This window comes from Protobothrops mucrosquamatus, unplaced genomic scaffold, assembly GCF_001527695.2.
Source record: "Protobothrops mucrosquamatus isolate PMUCROS unplaced genomic scaffold, P.Mucros_1.0 scaffold636, whole genome shotgun sequence".
Lineage (NCBI taxonomy): Eukaryota > Metazoa > Chordata > Lepidosauria > Squamata > Viperidae > Protobothrops > Protobothrops mucrosquamatus.
In genome coordinates this window covers 528,875-549,508 of record NW_015386928.1, presented here as the reverse complement: position 1 = coordinate 549,508, position 20,634 = coordinate 528,875, and the positions used below count along the sequence as shown (strand labels likewise).

At 35.4% G+C, this 20,634-nt stretch overlaps 1 protein-coding gene across 1 annotated transcript in view; it reads right to left on the bottom strand.

The window, feature by feature from the left end:
• The window catches only part of HEXD (hexosaminidase D), a 23,009-nt gene extending 6,303 nt beyond the window's left edge, over window positions 1-16,706 (bottom strand). The window contains exons 1-16 of the mRNA XM_029284472.1: window positions 16,471-16,706; window positions 15,034-15,143; window positions 14,555-14,642; window positions 14,202-14,366; window positions 12,594-12,777; window positions 11,195-11,266; window positions 9,817-10,012; window positions 9,242-9,324; window positions 7,688-7,766; window positions 6,140-6,241; window positions 5,979-6,054; window positions 5,292-5,403; window positions 3,914-4,109; window positions 3,339-3,421; window positions 1,786-1,864; window positions 239-340 (exon numbers count right to left, since the gene is read on the bottom strand). Coding sequence (XP_029140305.1) covers window positions 239-340; window positions 1,786-1,864; window positions 3,339-3,421; window positions 3,914-4,109; window positions 5,292-5,403; window positions 5,979-6,054; window positions 6,140-6,241; window positions 7,688-7,766; window positions 9,242-9,324; window positions 9,817-10,012; window positions 11,195-11,266; window positions 12,594-12,777; window positions 14,202-14,366; window positions 14,555-14,642; window positions 15,034-15,143; window positions 16,471-16,683 — 1,940 coding nt within the window. The 5' untranslated portion in view covers window positions 16,684-16,706. The remainder of the gene's footprint in view (window positions 1-238; window positions 341-1,785; window positions 1,865-3,338; window positions 3,422-3,913; window positions 4,110-5,291; window positions 5,404-5,978; window positions 6,055-6,139; window positions 6,242-7,687; window positions 7,767-9,241; window positions 9,325-9,816; window positions 10,013-11,194; window positions 11,267-12,593; window positions 12,778-14,201; window positions 14,367-14,554; window positions 14,643-15,033; window positions 15,144-16,470) is intronic.
• Window positions 16,707-20,634: the final 3,928 nt, after the last annotated feature.

Genomic DNA, 20,634 nt, shown 5'->3' with positions numbered 1-20,634 from the left:
ATGAGTTGAGAGACATCACATAAGTCCAATCATGCTATTTAAAATTTAGAAGACATTTATTCAGGACCATTTAATACAATACTGATACTCTTTAAATGCCATGTAACCATGAGGTAATATTTATTGGGTAATTTAATACATAACAAAATGATACTGTATTTTATACAGGTACAAATTCAATTATATGTAAGAATATATAAGAATCAACTTTTTTGGAGGGGTGTGTATGATTTCTCACCTGTTATTTTCCAAAAGTTCGTCTATTGAGGATTTGAGGTAGAATGCAATTTGAGTCACAAACGAGAGAATTTCATTTCCTGGGAATGTCCCTGTGATTTCACTGTTCAAAAAGAAAATCTGCATCAGCCTTCATAATAAGTGGCTAGAATAGACCATTTTATTCATTGTAAGTGACTAGATATTATATTGTTTATTTGATTGTGAATCACTCTGGGCAGCCTTTTTAAAAGGGATTTTTAAAAAAATATGAATAAAATATTGAGAAAGAATGAGCTTCCTGATATTACATTTAGGACATTTTGCATGCCTGAGCCCTATTCAGGTATGCATTAAATGAGGGAAGAGAATGAATCTTGATCTTCTCTAATAAATAGAAGGATCGATCTTTGTAGAAGGAAAACGTATATACTGTAGTTGTTGACTTCCTCACAATTAAGAACTTCAGTAACAAAAACCTCACCTGGCTCAGATGTCCTTCCCATATTTGCTTATGTCTCTGCTAATAAGATGTCATTAGTGAAAGAACAAATGAGTATTAAATAAGTTGTTAAAGCAGAAATGGACGGCAGTTTTCTATCCAATGACAATGAACAGATTCTATCAAATGTTCAGAAATGGAAGACATATTTTTGTATAACAGCCAATAGCTATACAAGTAATCCTCTGGTTACAACAATTGGGACCAGAACCAGAATTGCTACTGCTAAGCAACATGGTCATAAAGCATGTCATCATGTGAAATGCATTGTTTAGCAATTCTGGCAGTCCCAGTTAAGCGAGGACCTCGTGACTGTGACTTCCTGCTTGCTTCCTCATTGAAATAGGAAGCCAGCAGAAAAGGTCACAAATTGTGATCACATAACCATGAATGCAGCAATGGTTGGAAATCTGAGCCAGTTGCTGAGTACCTGGATCACAATCAAATGACCATGAGGATGCTGCGATGGACAAAATTACAACAACCCATGGTCAGTACCATTTGTTAGGCACCGTTATATCTTTGAATGGTTACTGAACAAATGGACATAACCCAAAGACTACCTGTAATTTAATTAAACTTGATTGGATTGCTAAATATTTAAGACAAGGATGTCAACTTGTGGTCCTATACCTCCTTTTTCAATGGCCTCTGTATCCCTTCAAGATGCTATTATCCTTGAAAATCTTTTCCACGTAATTTAAAAAATGTATTATGCAGCTTTGCTTGCTTCTAATTTAGGAGAAAAGATGTGCAAAACTAAAGATGGAATGTTTCAGAGAAATCTGGAACATCTCCCCTCAAACCATGCCATTTTGGGTGATGTTCAACAGTTTTATGAGTTGTGATATCTCAAACCACTTTTGCTTTTGGAGGATTATTTCCAGAAAGAGCTGAACTGTCCCTGGAATGACATGATCATGGAATTTTGGCACAATTCTAAGGCAAAACAAAATGTTCTGGGGTTCTCCAAAATGTTCCACTCCCAAATCCTTATTCTGAAGATGAGTTATAGTAGATTTAATTTGTAATATAATTCAATAATAATGAAAACCTGGGACTTTTACCTCATGAAGGTGTCTATTTCCAAATGGGAGAGCCCCAGTAATTTTTCTACATCTTCTCTCACTTTTTCTGAATAGCCACCTTGAAGATCCAAAGAGAGATTTTTTTTAAGCATAAAATTTGGAAAAGATACAAAATTAGATAAGTATCTTATACAGCGATTTATTACTATGGCAATGGAAAATCAAGGAGGAATGCCAAAAATGTCTCATTAGTGTTCAGACATGCTCCTGCTGCCACATTTCATGTTGGTGATAATAGCAGTAAAGGTCCTGTTCAGATGTTCCTTGGTTGGACATGTGACTGTATCAGTTTTCTGCATACACATTGCTCATCCCTTTCCTGTTGCTGAAAAGCTGTTGATCCTATAGACACTTTAACATTTGGGATCTGTAATCTTCAGATTAGATCTGTCTCTGAAGTTCTAAATAAATATGTAAATAGCTTAAAATTATCTGATAATCTTTCCTATTTGATGCCATACAGGGAATATCTAAGATAGGGCTCAAATATTTAAGAACAGTATTTTCCTGGAGTTGCAAACCACTTTATCACTGCCTCAGGTTCCAGTCTGTTATCTCACATATTGGTACAACAATTAGTCATATAAAGTACTAAATGTAGTGAAATATCACAGCTGCCTATTATAAGTTACAAACCTAAAAACATGGGTTAAATTAGATGGGAAAAAGGTATTTCGAAGAAATGTAGAATTTTTGGTATTACGTAGTAATCCTGAAGCTTCTTTGCGATGCTGGTATGATTTAATCTAGTTAATGAGTTAATCTAGTTAATCAAGTTACTGGAACTTTTGGGAACAATATTACAATACATATAACATTCCACAAATTTGGAATTTTACTGTTTTTAGGAACTTTTGGTTATATCAGGCATGGGGAATTGCTAAGGGCATTATTTTGAGATACTAAAAAAGTAATATTTTGAATAGTAGACTGGAAACAAGACATGTAATGTATCTATTTTTGAAAGGGCATTCTATTAGTAAAAAAGTTTTCTTGGCACAGATTTCAAGACATTTTACACTTTTTTTACTTGAAATGTTGATATATTGTTTAAAACATGATACACAGGTAGTATTCCTAGATGGTTCATAATTTTTGTTGTTTATTATGTTTTTTATTTTTGCTTATTTTTTGTATTTTTTAATAGTTCATTGGACTTTTTAGTTTTATGTATATGTTTTATTAATTTTTTAATAAAATGAAATTTAAAAACGTGTTTGTACTATGATGCTGTTAAGGGACTGTGAGAATAACTTTGGGAGACAGGAAGAAGAGCTGCAGGCAGGGTAATGGTCAGAGAAGAGATATCTTACTACACAGAGGAAATGGGGGTGAAGAAATGTCTCAGAAGGGACTCTTCCTAGTTCTCTGGAAAGGCAGAGAGAGAAGTGCTAGTAGACTTGCAAGATTCTGTTACTATGTTACAATAAAGTTAGTGTGAGTACTCATGGTTGGAGTTTCCTGTTTGGATTCCTCAAAGAATTGATAGATCCTAAGCATGTGGTTTAACTCAAGAAAGAATCATACTGTACCATTCCTTAATGCTTGGAGACATATAGCTAAGGATGGAATTCCCACAGGCAGAAGTTCACACAAAACGGAGAAGTGATCATACCTAAAGAAAAAAAAGCAGGCCTAGTAAGGCAATATAGCAGTAGCATCTCAGAATGCAAGAACTTTAGGATTACATACCTCTTCAGCTAACACAAATAACATTTAACACATCTGAATGTGCTTTTTCAGTGTGTCTGATCAACTTTATGCAATGCAATTATTAGGAGATGCAATATGAAAGGAAACCTCAGGTCTTAGGAAATTGGGAACCAAGGATAGTTGTGAAAATGATACAAACAGAAGATGCCAAAGAGGTTTAGACTCAATTGGAGACAATCATCAAATTTAATGGAGAAAGTGGAAATTTTGTCTCAAGTGATAGCTCCAATACGATCAGGAATTTAAAGTTGTTTTTTTAAAGCTAGGACTTCATGATGATGTATAATGATTTAATATGAAAAAATTGGCCAAAACCAATTTTAAGAGTGTTCTTCCAATTTTCAATATACTAATGATGCTATTATATCTACTGATCTATATACAATGTAGTTACCTTTGCCAGCCAGTCAGAGTGATCCCTCTTATGATACCAACAGAACAGCTCTTGGCCACTTTCAGCCATTGCTCGTGGTTTTTAAGATGATGTCCAATGAGTGTCAAGCACTGATTTACTCCAGTGGCTCCTTTAAAGGCACTAGCAAACCAGAATTTTGAGAAGTTACACTTCTGGTACTTTTCAATGAGACTGGCTGCATAAAAAAGAGACAGCAATGACACAGGTTGCATGAACTATTAAGAGCAAGGGGAAATTTATGGGCGAAATTTATGAAAATTTTGAGATGTTTAAGGCCCTTTTCTTACAGCTGATTTGCAACAAGTACAAACTAACTAACGTTAGTAATGCAGTATTAAAAGATAGTGATTCTAAGGCTCTGTCCACAGAGTTGATAAACTCAGTTAAAATATAGGATATGGATTTGCCTAATATTAACTTCTTTTTTAAAAAAAATACCTCCAGGTACTATTTATTAACACCAACTCTGTATTCTTTCAACTGTCTTACCTAGATAATTGTTTTTAAAACTTTTGAAATTAGTGGGGTTTTCCCTCAAAGCGATTTTTTTTCTTTGCACTGATAGGTTTATTATTAAAACATGCCTATTTTCTCTTTCCAAGATCTTTTTAAAAATAATTGTACAAATTGTTCCTGTTGAAATGAAACTGTAAAAAAGAACTAGAAGCAAAGGGCTAATTATTTCTTTACCTTAACATATATCAACAAATGGAATAAGCTTTCCTTTCTTGCTTATATATCTTGTCCATGAGAGTAATTGTGAGTTTTTTGAAGATGCTAGAACAGATGCATACTAAGTCATGCAGTCCATTGGTTTAGCACATTATGCAAATTCAGACTGTAAGTCAGACCTTAATCAAAATCTATAATCATGACTCGATCTATATCTTATCCCAACCAAATAAATGGCTAGCTTATAATTAGAAGCCATTAATCTTTTGGGAAAAGAGCAAAAAGGGCAGGAACACCAACAAATGGGATTGTTTCTGTAGCAATATTTCTGCTGCTTCCACCTATCCTGTGTGTATGTTTCTGTGTAAGTCAGAAGCACAAAGGGAATAAAGAGCAGATAAGATTTTTTCAATTAGTGTTTAGTGCCTCCATACCCAATCAGGCCAATTGTTTGTTATTGTTAAAAACTTGAGCAAAAGGGAACATGACAGACTGTTTCTAACAAGCATACTCTGTGTTTATTCTGGCAACATCCAGTGCCCTTCCTGACTAAGTGGAGATTTAATCCCAATTCTAGTGTAACATACTATCTGCTGAATGTAGATGGGAAGCTGTATTTACTCTGATCATCAAGGCTATGTATCTTAGTTACACTTTTTCCAGGTGAAAACATCCAAGTTCAAACCTTTACTCTCCACATCAAGATCAGTAGAATAATCCCAAATCATCAGCTCTGTCAGTTGTGCTAACCCAGAATCTGGAAAGAAACAGAAATGCAAATGATTGTGATGATCAAACTTTTATGATGTTTGTTCTCAGGTTTGTATGAAAATTCCTATTTAGAGAACAGTGGCTAAAATTCTGAAAAGAAAGTACTCTTAGAATGGATTAATGAAGTCAGGGATAAAAATGGGCAAAACAAGTAATTTTATCATTCACTCATGAAATTGTACAAGATCTGTACAATTGATCTCACAATACTGTTTCCTTTTTAACTTTCATATTTTAATTTTAAACCAGTTTTAGAGAATTATGAATCGTGAAGGTATACCTCATATACTTGACCCTAGTCCCAAATATGGTTTGTGGCTGCCAGTGGCCTTCCGGGTACGCTTTAAGGTGCTAGTCACCACCTTTAAAGCGCTCCATGGCATCGGTCCTGGCTATCTCCGAGACCGCCTTCTGCCGCAGATTTCCTCCCACAGGCCGGTACGCTCCCACAGAGCGGGCCTCCTCAGGGTGCCGTCGGCCAAGCAATGTCGGCTGGCGACCCCCAGGGGGAGGGCCTTCTCTGNATGAGTTGAGAGACATCACATAAGTCCAATCATGCTATTTAAAATTTAGAAGACATTTATTCAGGACCATTTAATACAATACTGATACTCTTTAAATGCCATGTAACCATGAGGTAATATTTATTGGGTAATTTAATACATAACAAAATGATACTGTATTTTATACAGGTACAAATTCAATTATATGTAAGAATATATACGAATCAATTTTTTTTGAGGGGTGTGTGTGATTTCTCACCTGTTATTTTCCAAAAGTTCGTCTATTGAGGATTTGAGGTAGAATGCAATTTGAGTCACAAACGAGAGAATTTCATTTCCTGGGAAAGTCCCTGTGATTTCACTGTTCAAAAAGAAAATCTGCATCAGCCTTCATAATAAGTGGCTAGAATAAACCATTTTATTCATTGTAAGTGACTAGATATTATATTGTTTATTTGATTGTGAATCACTCTGGGCAGCCTTTTTAAAAGGGATTTTTAAAAAAATATGAATAAAATATTGGGAAAGAATGAGCTTCCTGATAATACATTTAGGACTTTTTGCATGCCTGAGCCCTATTCAGGTATGCATTAAATGAGGGAAGAGAATGAATCTTGATCTTCTCTAATAAATAGAAGGATCGATCTTTGTAGAAGGAAAACGTATATACTGTAGTTGTTGACTTCCTCACAATTAAGAACTTCAGTAGCAAAAACCTCACCTGGCTCAGATGTCCTTCCCATATTTGCTTATGTCTCTGCTAATAAGATGTCATTAGTGAAAGAACGAATGAGTATTAAATAAGTTGTTAAAGCAGAAATGGACGGCAGTTTTCTATCCAATGACAATGAACAGATTCTATCAAATGTTCAGAAATGGAAGACATATTTTTGTGTAACAGCCAATAGCTATACAAGTAATCCTCTGGTTACAACAATTGGGACCAGAACCAGAATTGCTACTGCTAAGCAACATGGTCATAAAGCATGTCATCATGTGAAATACATTGCTTAGCAATTCTGGCAGTCCCAGTTAAGCGAGGACCTCGTGACTGTGACTTCCTGCTTTCTTCCTCATTGAAATAGGAAGCCAGCAGAAAAGGTCACAAATTGTGATCACATAACCATGAATGCAGCAATGGTTGGAAATCCGAGCCAGTTGCTGAGTACCTGGATCACAATCAAATGACCATGAGGATGCTGCGATGGACAAAATTACAACAACCCATGGTCAGTACCATTTGTTAGGCACCGTTATATCTTTGAATGGTTACTAAACAAATGGACATAACCCAAAGACTACCTGTAATTTAATTAAACTTGATTGGATTGCTAAATATTTAAGACAAGGATGTCAACTTGTGGTCCTATACCTCCTTTTTCAATGGCCTCTGTATCCCTTCAAGATGCTATTATCCTTGAAAATCTTTTCCACGTAATTTAAAAAATGTATTATGCAGCTTTGCTTGCTTCTAATTTAGGAGAAAAGATGTGCAAAACTAAAGATGGAATGTTTCAGAGAAATCTGGAACATCTCCCCCTCAAACCATGCCATTTTGGGTGATGTTCAACAGTTTTATGAGTTGTGATATCTCAAACCACTTTTGCTTTTGGAGGATTATTTCCAGAAAGAGCTGAACTGTTCCTGGAATGACATGATCATGGAATTTTGGCACAATTTTAAGGCAAAACAAAATGTTCTGGGGTTCTCCAAAATGTTCCACTCCCAAATCCTTATTCTGAAGATGAGGTATAGTAGATTTAATTTGTAATATAATTCAATAATAATGAAAACCTGGGACTTTTACCTCATGAAGGTGTCTATTTCCAAATGGGAGAGCCCCAGTAATTTTTCTACATCTTCTCTCACTTTTTCTGAATAGCCACCTTGAAGATCCAAAGAGAGAATTTTTTTAAGCATAAAATTTGGAAAAGAAACAATATTAGATAAGTATCTTATACAGCGATTTATTACTATGGCAATGGAAAATCAAGGAGGAATGCCAAAAATGTCTCATTAGTGTTCAGACATGCTCCTTCTGCCACATTTCAAGTTGGTGATAATAGCAGTAAAGGTCCTGTTCAGATGTTCCTTGGTTGGACATGTGACTGTATCAGTTTTCTGCATACACCTTGCCCATCCCTTTCCTGTTGCTGAAAAGCTGTTGATCCTATAGACACTTTAACATTTGGGATCTGTAATCTTCAGATTAGATCTGTCTCTGAAGTTCTAAATAAATATGTAAATAGCTTAAAATTATCTGATAATCTTTCCTATTTGATGCCATACAGGGAATATCTAAGATAGGGCTCAAATATTTAAGAACAGTATTTTCCTGGAGTTGCAAACCACTTTATCACTGCCTCAGGTTTCAATCTGTTATCTCACATATTGGTACAACAATTAGTCATATAAAGTACTAAATGTAGTGAAAGATCATAGATGCCTATTATAAGTTACAAACCTAAAAACATGGGTTAAATTAGATGGGAAAAAGGTATTTTGAAGAAATGTAGAATTTTTGGTATTACGTAGTAATCCTGAAGCTTCTTTGCGATGCTGGTATGATTTAATCTAGTTAATGAGTTAATCTAGTTAATCGAGTTACTGGAGCTTTTTGGAACAATATTACAATACATATAACATTCCAAAAATTTGGAATTTTACTGTTTTTAGGAACTTTTGGTTATATCATGGGGAATTGCTAAGGGCATTATTTTGAGATACTAAAAAAAGTAATATTTTGAATAGTAGACTGGAAACAAGACGTGTAATGTATCTATTTTTGAAAGGGCATTCTATTAGTAAAAAAGTTTTCTTGGCACAGATTTCAAGACATTTTACACTTTTTTTTACTTGAAATGTTGATATATTATTTAAAACATGATACACAGGTAGTATTCCTAGATGGTTCATAATTTTTGTTGTTTATTATGTTTTTTATTTTTGCTTATTTTTTTTTGTATTTTTTAATAGTTCATTGGATTTTTTAGTTTTATGTATATGTTTTATTAAATTTTTAATAAAATGAAATTTAAAAACGTGTTTGTACTATGATGCTGTTAAGGGACTGTGAGAATAACTTTGGGAGACAGGAAGAAGAGCTGCAGCCAGGGTAATGGTCAGAGAAGAGATATCTTACTACACAGAGGAAATGGGGGTGAAGAAATGTCTCAGAAGGGACTCTTCCTAGTTCTCTGGAAAGGCAGAGAGAGAAGTGCTAGTAGACTTGCAAGATTCTGTTACTATGTTACAATAAAGTTAGTGTGAGTACTCATGGTTGGAGTTTCCTGTTTGGATTCCTCAAAGAGTTGATAGATCCTAAGCATGTGGTTTAACTCAAGAAAGAATCATACTGTACCATTCCTTAATGCTTGGAGACATATAGCTAAGGATGGAATTCCCACAGGCAGAAGTTCACACAAAACGGAGAAGTGATCATACCTAAAGAAAAAAAAGCAGGCCTAGTAAGGCAATATAGCAGTAGCATCTCAGAATGCAAGAACTTTAGGACTACATACCTCTTCAGCTAACACAAATAACATATAACACATCTGAATGTTCTTTTCCAGTGTGTCTGAGCACCTTTATGCAATGCAATTATTAGGAGATGCAATATGAAAGGAAACCTCAGGTCTTAGGAAATTGGGAACCAAGGATAGTTGTGAAAATGATACAAACAGAAGATGCCAAAGAGGTTTAGGCTCAATTGGAGACAATCATCAAATTTAATGGAGAAAGTGGAAATTTTGTCTCAAGTGATAGCTCCAATACGATCAGGAATTTAAAGTTGTTTTTTTAAAGCTAGGACTTCATGATGATGTATGATGATTTAATATGAAAAAATTGGCCAAAACCAATTTTAAGAGTGTTCTTCCAATTTTCAATATACTAATGATGCTATTATATCTACTGATCTATATACAATGTAGTTACCTTTGCCAGCCAGTCAGAGTGATCCCTCTTATGATACCAACAGAACAGCTCTTGGCCACTTTCAGCCATTGCTCGTGGTTTTTAAGATGATGTCCAATGAGTGTCAAGCACTGATTTACTCCAGTGGCTCCTTTAAAGGCACTAGCAAACCAGAATTTTGAGAAGTTACACTTCTGGTACTTTTCAATGAGACTGGCTGCATAAAAAAGAGACAGCAATGACACGGGTTGCATGAACTATTAAGAGCAAGGGGAAATTTATGGGCGAAATTTATGAAAATTTTGAGATGTTTAAGGCCCTTTTCTTACAGCTGATTTGCAACAAGTACAAACTAACTTAGGTTAGTAATGCAGTATTAAAAGATAGTGATTCTAAGGCTCTGTCTACAGAGTTGATAAACTCAGTTAAAGTATAGGATATGAATTTGCCTAATATTAACTTATTTTTTAAAAAAAATACCTCCAGGTACTATTTATTAACACCAACTCTGTATTCTTTCAACTGTCTCACCTAGATAATTGTTTTTAAAACTTTTGAAATTAGTGGGGTTTTCCCTCAAAGCGGTTTTTTTTCTTTGCACTGATAGGTTTATTATTAAAACATGCCTATTTTCTCTTTCCAAGATCTTTTTAAAAATAATTGTACAAATTGTTCCTGTTGAAATGAAACTGTAAAAAAGAACTAGAAGCAAAGGGCTAATTATTTCTTTACCTTAACATATATCAACAAATGGAATAAGCTTTCCTTTCTTGCTTATATATCTTGTCCATGAGAGTAATTGTGAGTTTTTTGAAGATGCTAGAACAGATGCATACTAAGTCATGCAGTCCATTGGTTTAGCACATTATGCAAATTCAGACTGTAAGTCAGACCTTAATCAAAATCTATAATCATGCCTCGATCTATATCTTATCCCAACCAAATAAATGGCTAGCTTATAATTAGAAGCCATTAATCTTTTGGGGAAAGAGCAAAAAGGGCAGGAACACCAACAAATGGGATTGTTTCTGTAGCAATATTTCTGCTGCTTCCACCTATCCTGTGTGTATGTTTCTGTGTAAGTCAGAAGCACAAAGGGAATAAAGAGCAGATAAGATTTTTTCAATTAGTGTTTAGTGCCTCCATACCCAATCAGGCCAATTGTTTGTTATTGTTAAAAACTTGAGCAAAAGGGAACATGACAGACTGTTTCTAACAAGCATACTCTGTGTTTATTCTGGCAACATCCAGTGCCCTTCCTGACTAAGTGGAGATTTAATCCCAATTCTAGTGTAACATACTATCTGCTGAATGTAGATGGGAAGCTGTATTTACTCTGATCATCAAGACTATGTATCTTAGTTACACTTTTTCCAGGTGAAAACATCCAAGTTCAAACCTTTACTCTCCACATCAAGATCAGTAGAATAATCCCAAATCATCAGCTCTGTCAGTTGTGCTAACCCAGAATCTGGAAAGAAACAGAAATGCAAATGATTGTGATGATCAAACTTTTATGATGTTTGTTCTCAGGTTTGTATGAAAATTCCTATTTCTGTAATTTAGAGAACAGTGGCTAAAATTCTGAAAAGAAAGTACTCTTAGAATGGATTAATGAAGTCAGGGATAAAAATGGGCAAAACAAGTAATTTTATCATTCACTCATGAAATTGTACAAGATCTGTACAATTGATCTCACAATACTGTTTCCTTTTTAACTTTCATATTTTAATTTTAAACCAGTTTTAGAGAATTATGAATCGTGAAGGTATACCTCATATACTTGACCCTAGTCCCAAATATGGTTTGTGAGGGAAAGAGTGAAGAAGATACAATTCTACATCAATTCCCCAGTTCTGCACTGAATCAACATTATTTATCTCTAATTCAACAGTATCTTTTTGAATTCATTTCATTAATGTGTTTCTACATTTCTTGTTTGAAGCAGGAGCATTTATATAGTTTTGGGATTTTTATTTTTCAACTGTTTTTCTGTTCACAATAGACATTCTTTTTGGTGCCAGTTTAATGATTATAGGTTTAAATGCTTTAATTGTGTATTGTGTGTGTGTGTGTGTGTCTTTAGTGTTCCCAAAAGAATCCACTTCAAACAGCATAGCAATTTGGCTTTATCCATATTTTAAAAAATTATTAGGTTCAATGCTTACTTTTTTATGATGTTCATACTCGGTAGAAATAGCCACTAAACAAACATAGCTTTTTATGAAAAATGAAAAATGGTCATTTTCCAAATGGTCAAAGAGCTTCATTATGCATTCAGAATAACTATCTCCATCATGAAAAGAAAGAAGGGAAAATTTCCTTTATGGTTATCTTTCTTCTGCAAAAGTACCTCAAGATCCTTGAGAGATTATGGGATTATAATACTTATATTCTCAACAGAGTGCATAACAAGAAAGTTTGTTTGATATTTGTGTGTGCACTGGCTCTTATTTTCAAGCAATGCAATTACCAAATATCCATCTGTAGGTTTCAAACAGCTAATCTTACCCAAATGTAGGATGCATGTTCCTTTCCGCTCAATTTAGCTATAGATATTATCCATAATTTATTTATGACTATTTCATACAGATAATTTGAAAAGGAGATAGTTTGTATGTGAGACCCCAAACATAGATAGGAGATCTGGTAGACAGGCTGCTCTGGCCTGCAGGCACTTTCACATTAAGCAAGCCTAATGGCTTATTATTTAGTGCAAATGTGACTGATAAAAAGTGACCTCTCAGAAATTATTGACTTTGCTCAAATATTCCAAAGCTACAGCTGGGATTACCTACCTCTCAGAGTTTCTTCACTCATTCTCCTCAGCATGTCATCCCACACAATTGGTTTCACTGTGGGATGGGTTGAGACTACGTGATTGGCCACTGCTTTCATGTGGGCTAGGCACAACTTTTCAGTAGTATTTTCTTCTTGCTGCAGCCATTGCTTGGATTCTTCCCCTTCACCAAGGTAATACACCTGAAGATATAAAAACAAAACTTTCGTTCAATATTTTTCTTTCATATACCTTCTATATTGCTATGTCATTTGGAAACAGGCTTTTCTGAATAATCAAAAAGCTGCTTTTCACATTCAGAATGATTATCTTTACCACGAAAAGAAGGGAAAATTTCATTTATTACTGCTTTCCCTTCTGCAGAAGCACCTGAAGATACCTATTTTTCTTTCAAGTACTTTCTTTCATGTTGCTAATGTTATTTGGAAATCATCTAACACTCATTGTAGGCCTTTTTGAGCTCTTGGTCAAAAGACAGGATATAAATTCATTTAGTAAATAAAGTCAGGTCACGTTAAAATGGACTAACAAATGTGAAAACCAGCAAATACCAAAATTCTATATCTGGAAAATTGATGCGGACAAGGCAGAAATCAAAAGAAATCTGGTTTTAACACACCCCAGGTATAAAATTAATGTACTACTTTGCACTAACAGTAGGCAATCAATCACTCTGTGTGGCTTCATTCTTGTCAGAAATAAAGATTCTAATTTAGCAAAACTGCTATGTCACAGTGATGAGTCAGGATCAACTTTTAAGTGCTTAGAGATCTGTGGTTTCCCTCACTGAGAAGCTTGACAAAATCCTGCAGGCATTATTAATTCTACTCCAATATTTATGAGGTAATAAAGCTAAATTATACTGTGCTGTTTGTAAGAAAATATCTCATGATATCAGATAACTGCAGGATAATAGCAAAGATGGGAAGGCAAAATTGTTATTAATCTAAGCACAAGAGTGAACACAATAAGAAAATACATTTTCTTCCAAATGTGAAAGAAAACATCATGTTCAAAGCTTTGCTTTTGAATCAGCCAGTTTGGTGGAAATAAACCATGAAATTATTCTGGGTGTTGACTGAAACAAAACCCAGTGGAATTCTGCAGTCATTTTACAAGGTGACTAGAACAATGTTAGTGTGTCCTGCCTCATCTACTCTCTGCATGGACTTTGCAGCTTTTTGTGTGTGTGTGTTTTGTGTGGATCAAAACAGCTGAAACACAGATATTTTGTTTCAGGAAAGCAGCTAACTGAAATATATGTTTTTTTGTTTTCCTCCTTGTCTTTGAAAGAGGTTTCTTCATCTTCCTTACACCAGGGTACAATCAAACTAGCAGAAAAATAATGACATGTGGCTAAAATGAAAGATACAAAAGTGTAAGTTCTTTATGCATAACAAAAACTGATCAGAATGATCCCATGGAAGTTGGCATGAAGAAAAACATTAAAACAGTCTCGAGTAGCCCCAGGGCGAGATAGGTGGCAAATAAATTTAACAAAAAAAAACCTCACAAGAAAATATAATAATGTGCCAATAGACTATGAGCACTGCTAAACGGCCCTGTCTCCCCTGATCAAGTTCAGGCCCATGTTTCCAAGCATTACCTCATCACAGCCAATGTGAAACCATCGGAGATCGTCATGTAGTGCCATTACTTGCTCTATCATTGTGCTAACCAACTTCAAGGAATCTTCTTTATGAGGGTTCACTGTGTTGGGGAACATTGCCACTTCCCGGAGGTGGCAGAATTCTTTGTGCTTCAGAACAAACTGCAGGAGAAGCAAGAGCCAGAGGTAGTAATCCATAAACCAGAGCAAATATAATACAGTAATCCAGAAAATTGCATAGCTTCAAATGCAAGTCTGTACAAGTAAGCCTATCAATAAAACAACTCAGAATTACGGTACAAAAATTACACAAACTGGTGAAATGTCCCTATCTAGGAGCTGGCACTTACCTCCATATGTCCAAACGTCTGTATTAAGGGGATAACTTCTAAATCATGCGACTTTGCCAGCTTTAATATCTCTTTAACCTCAGAGGGACTAGAAAAAGAGAGACCTCCATTAATAAATTATACATTTAGTACCAGGTTTTGTTTTTTTTTAGAATTCCATCTTGCATGGACGTGTTTGCTTTGCATAGTAGACGGATTGCATCAATTTTACGTGTCCATACCTGCAGGAAATTTAAGCAAAGTTTCTAAATATTAGATACTCTAGATTCTAAACTACTACCCAGTACAGCGCAAATATAAGAAATAAGCACTGAATGGGATTGGTTTTGAGGGATATTAAAAAAAATAAAGAGTTTGCCTCTCAGTAGTACATTTACATCAGTTCCAATTGCTTGGTACAGCTCTATAAAACCTGGGATTTCAGTGAGACAAGAGAACCAGAGACTATGTCATCTAAGATAACTGGCTGGCTAACATACCTGTATGCATCATTTGCTCGGAGTGGCTTCAGTTCTCCATCATAAGGGTACATATCCTCATATTCAAGGAGAATACCATTTGCACCCAGGACATGGAGCAATGGGAAGATCTGTTGGTTGCATAAAACATCTCAAATCTCTAGTCAGTGGTGAATTGCTACATTTACTTTTATAAGGTAACAATGACCTTAGAAATGCCTCCCGGGTATATTGATCACTAGTCTTAGATCTTGTGAGATAGCATGTTTTAGCTGTTTTTTTTGCCCCATTTAAAAAATAAAGCGAGCATAGAGTGGACTCTTCCTTGGCATTCTCCTTTCTTATAGAGAAATTATAAACATTATGCATACAGTACAAAAATGGGGAAAGAGCAGCTTTCTTCTTTCAAAGTGCTAGAATCCAGGTTCATACATTTCAAGTGAATGAGGGAGATTCAGGACAACTAACAGGAACAATACATAGCACGTATTTAACCTTGCAAATGGAAAGATGATGGTTGGAAAACATGGTCCCCAAGATGGGAGGAATTAGATAAAGTCATGGAAGATAATGGCTAATAGTCATAATGGTTTCATAGTACAGGTAGTCCTGGACTTATCACCAGTTGCTTAGCGACTGTTCAACGTTATGACAGATCTCTCTGGAAATTACTTATGACCCGGATTCGAAGTTTTGACGGTTACCTCACTGGACTTCAAGAGCTCAGCAACTGAAATGCATTTATGCCCATTTGCAATGTCCTGTAGTCACATGACACTGTTTTATAACATTTTATGACATTATAACATTTTTTTTGCCGAAAACTGGCATTTACTTCAGGTTTGGGGCAAAACTACGTCCATAGCAAACTATTTATTGATTCACTTAATGACTGCAGCATTCGCTTAATGACAGCAGCGGAAATGGTTGTAAAAATCTGGTTAGTCACATGGGTTGACTCAAATTACAACCATCACCAATTACAACATGACAGGCAGGCCCCGTTACAATTGTAACTCTGCTACCAGCTTTCAAGAAATAAGTTGCTGGGGAAAACAGGTGGGAAATACTCCTATGCTACCAGAGACATTTACTTGTTTAGTGTGATACTAGAAAGATGGCTAGCATAATCCAGCACAACTCTTGAGTTCTTCCTAATGTCACATTTCAAAACCAATTATTGCTGATTTAGAAGCTATTATTTCTAAAGTATTATTTTCCAGGTCTTTGTTCTTTTTAAATAGAGAGTTAACTGAACTGTAGTAACACTGCAGCTACTCCATACAAAATAGATCTAGGAACGCTATTGTAATTGACTGACTGGTTACATTTATCTCCCACCACATTCCTACTGAAATCTCCTCAGCAGTTATAGAATATAAAGATTGAAGACTACTTTTTTGAGCTGGGTGGAGCTAGAAATCACTTCCTTGATCATACACATAAAGACTGTGTTACCTCTGCCAGGTATGAGACTTTGGGTGGAGCCCCCTTGAGATCCAGATGCACCAGGTGCAAATCAAATGGAGACGAAACCATCATTATATTTTCTTCTGTCTTTGCTGTCGGCAGTAAACCAAATGATATACTGGAAAAGAGCAGTAGTGTTACCACTTGCCTCATTTGCCCCATCATTAAATAGGATAATAAAAAATTGCCACAAAACAACATTTTGTGAGTCTTTATACTTACAGGAGGGCACGATGTCAAAACAAGCAACACTCATATTTTCTTCATGGCTTTTACAAAGCAAATACCATAGGTGACCATCCTATTATATCAGTGGAAGCATGCTTCTTAACACCAGATACAGTCTTATTTTTATGCTTTCAATCATTTTACCCTTACAACAGCCTGTGAGGAAGATTTAAATTGACTGGATCAGCCCATCCTAGTGCTAACTGAACACTAGTATGTGCAAAGTCAGAAACTAAGGATCCAAATCAGACTGGTCCATTACAATACAGTAATAGTGCGTACGTTTCAATGAGTGAATAAGTGCTGGGAAATGAGTAGCTTTCGGTCTGTTACAATGTATGGGTTAGAGAAAGAAATTCAAATTGAAACTTCAATATACATAGCCTGAGTCTTATTGTTGACAATCACTAGCTTTTTGTTTTATTTTTTAAAAAAACCCTGTAATATCTTATGCCTCCGAATCTCTGCCTGCAAGCATTCTTGTTTCTCTAATGGTTTGGGAGAAACCTGATAGTTGCCAGAGAGTGTTATCTTAATGATTATCCTGCCTGTCTCATAATTAAGAGACCATTTAGTTACATAAAGCTCTTCACTCCAAGGATGATTCTTGTTCCCATAAGAAACTGATGTTTTGAACCTGTCCTTTCTGAAAGAAATAGTTCAACCTCCTGTTATATGCCTAACCTTTCCCATTTACAGGTAGTCCTCAACTTACAACAGTTCATTTAGTGACTTCAAAGCTGCAACAGCATTAAAAAAAGTGATTTATGACCCTTTTTACACTTATGACTAGTGCAGCATTCCCATGGTCACATGATCAACCTTCAGACCCTTGGCAACTGATTCATATTTAAGATGATTGCAATGTCCTGGGGAAGCTAGATTCACTTAACAATTGTGCTACTAACTTAACAACAACAGTGATTCACTTAATCACTGTCAAGAAAAGTCATAAAAAGGGGGAAAACACACTTAACAGATGTCTCGCTTAGCAACAGAAATTTTGGGTTCATTTGAAATCATAAGTTGAAACTACCTGTATTCCCATTTCTTTCTCATCTTCAATCCATAAGCCTCATTCATCTCACAGAGCAAATTTGTCACTTAGATCAGTATAGGATGACATAAATTTTCCATTACAACTGAAATCTCTGTATGCATGTTTCTTTGAAAAAAGTCATATCATGTTCAGAGAGTCTTCTCTCCAAGTAAAGGTTCCTGCCTCATAATTTTATTAGCATTCTGTGAAAGTTTAAATGTTACTGAGCCATTTTATAATAATTTAGCAGAAAATAGATATCAGGGAAACAGTTACACTAATATTTTTAAATCTGACATATTGCTAAATCTAAAAGTTTTGTGACATTTTACAATACACAGCAGTCAATAAAGGAGGATATTTGATATTTGATGCAGGAAACTGCTTTATGCCAAATTCAGAACACTGATAACTCAGCATGTCAACCCAAAGTCTTTTTTGAGTTAAAATCCTGGTGACTTCACAGACACATCCATATAATTTTTTTGGTAGCATTATTGAACTGGTTTGCTATGAAGTTTTTCTAGGAAGTTTTCAAATTCCCAACCCTAATGTTTCTTTATGGTCCCCAATTCAAGCACTAACTAGATATGATCCTACTTAATCTTTTGAGAACCAGTCAGGAACCTGGGCATGGATAAAAGGCTGTAGCTCAACATATCTGGAAGGTACCATGTTAACTGAAGCAGCTTGCTATTCTCTCAGCCCTATCTAGAGATTCCAGGGATGCAACTGGAGATCTTCTGCATCAAAGTGTATCATATATACTGCAGTTATAAAATATGCGGTACATAGCAAATTATTGGGACATATTGGGGAAAATCCTATTTAACAAATCCATTTCTGGGTACACCTGCTAAAGTGAGAATTGGGGAATTAGATGATGGGGTGTATCAGAGGGAATATTTAAAAATTAAACACTTGTTTGAATATGGCTGAAGAAATTGAAAGATTTTAGTTTAAGAGGGATGAACTCTCTAAGTAAGACAGTATCTTTTTTTCTTTTTCAATATGAGATTATAAAAATGTGTGGGATGATTAACATAAAGAAAATGTTTTAGATATTTAAATGTAATTGATTTTAAGAAAATTCCAATGGATAACTAAAAATGGGAAAAATATTTTGAATAGTTAAAATATTAGATGATTGGATTTATTAAATGGAACATTTAAAGATTAAACATAGGTTTAATTATGGGTAAAAAGAACAGAAAGAATTTGGAAACAAGTGTATACTAATTCAAGAGGGATACGTATTTTAAGTAGTATATTATTATTTTTTTCTTCTGCTTTTTTCTCTTTTTCCTTCTTTTTCTCTTCTTTTTCTCTCTCATGTCTTTTCTTTTTCTATGTCTTTTTTCTGTGTCTTTTTCTTACTTATTTTTTAAGATATGAAAATAGATTTAAATACTTTAGCAGGGCTTTTTAACCTTTTCACCCATTGTACCACTTTTAGGATATGGCAATATCCGAGTACCACTCGTCGCTTAGCAAGGTGTCAAAAACTTGATGACCAAAAAAAAAGGAAAAAAGTGATAAAGTACAGGTAGTCCTCGACTTACAACAGTTCACTTAGTGACTGTTCAAAGTTACAAGGGCACTGAAAAAAGTGCCCCCCCAAGCCACAGCCGAGCAAGACACTTGCTTGCCCACCCAGCAGCGCTCTTTCTCCTGTCTGAGGTTTTCATTGTTGTGAGCATTTCTGTTGAGGATTGGCAGCCGGGGTGGGGTGGGGGGTGTTTGGTTTTTATTCCCCCCATCTGCTGGGTGGTTGCAGCAGGGTTTTGGTCACTTCACATGATCCTGGGACACTGTGACCGTCATAAATATGAATCAGTTGCCAAGCATCTGAATATAAATCACAAGACCCTGGAGATGCTGCAACATTCCAGCTGATCGGCGCTTCTTCAGGACTAAGCAGAAGCGCCAGGATCAGCTCCAGCTGGAGCCTGGCGCTGATCCTGGCGCTTCCACTGAGCCCTGACAGCCCTGCAGCTCCAGCCTTCTCTCGCTCAGGCTTGTGCCGTGCTGCCACCAGTTCAGCTCATTCCCCTCCCCCACTACTTTTCTAGGATGTTCGCGTACAACCTGCCAGGTGCCAATGTATCACAGGTGGTACCCGTACCACTGGTTGAAAAGCCCTGCTTTAAGGTAATTAATTCTGGGAAAATTTTAATCAGTAGAAATGTTTTGAACATTGTAGGGAAAATAAATTTAAATAAGAATTGTAAACAGGATTTGTGACGAGGCAACCAAGATGACCAGATAGAAAAGAAGCATGATATTAATGAGATTATTATAGAAATTTTAGAAAAATCTTTATATTTAATTGTTACCTATCAAATTAATAAGAACTGTATTAATTTAGGTTGCAAAGAGAATATTATTGGAAGAAGAGAAAATCAAGCAAAGTTATAATGTGGATTTTGGAATATAGAAATTAACCGTTGGTGATTACTTTGTAAATAGAAACCCAGACAACACGCTGTTTACCAAATATCGATGTTTAGATTAAAAAAATAATAAAATATATTTTTTTAAAAATAGAATGTATTTTCATTTATTTGTTAGATTTAGAAGTTACCCCATGCTAGAATGACTCTGGGCAACTTACCTTTAAAATAGAAAAACAATTTTAAAAAAGAGCCTAAACATCAGAACAATCTGCACATCAAACACCACTCACAAGACGGAGAATAACCACATTCCGAAGACTTCCTACAAGAACTTAAGGATCTTTAAAATTAAAAAGCAGATCTTTGTCCTCAAGGATCTCACACGTTACCCGTGTTAAGGTAACAGCGAGAAAGGGGTATATGTGTGAATTTTACAGAATGGCAGGTGACCTTCAATTCTGGGATAGCCGCAACTCAGACTAGCAAAAC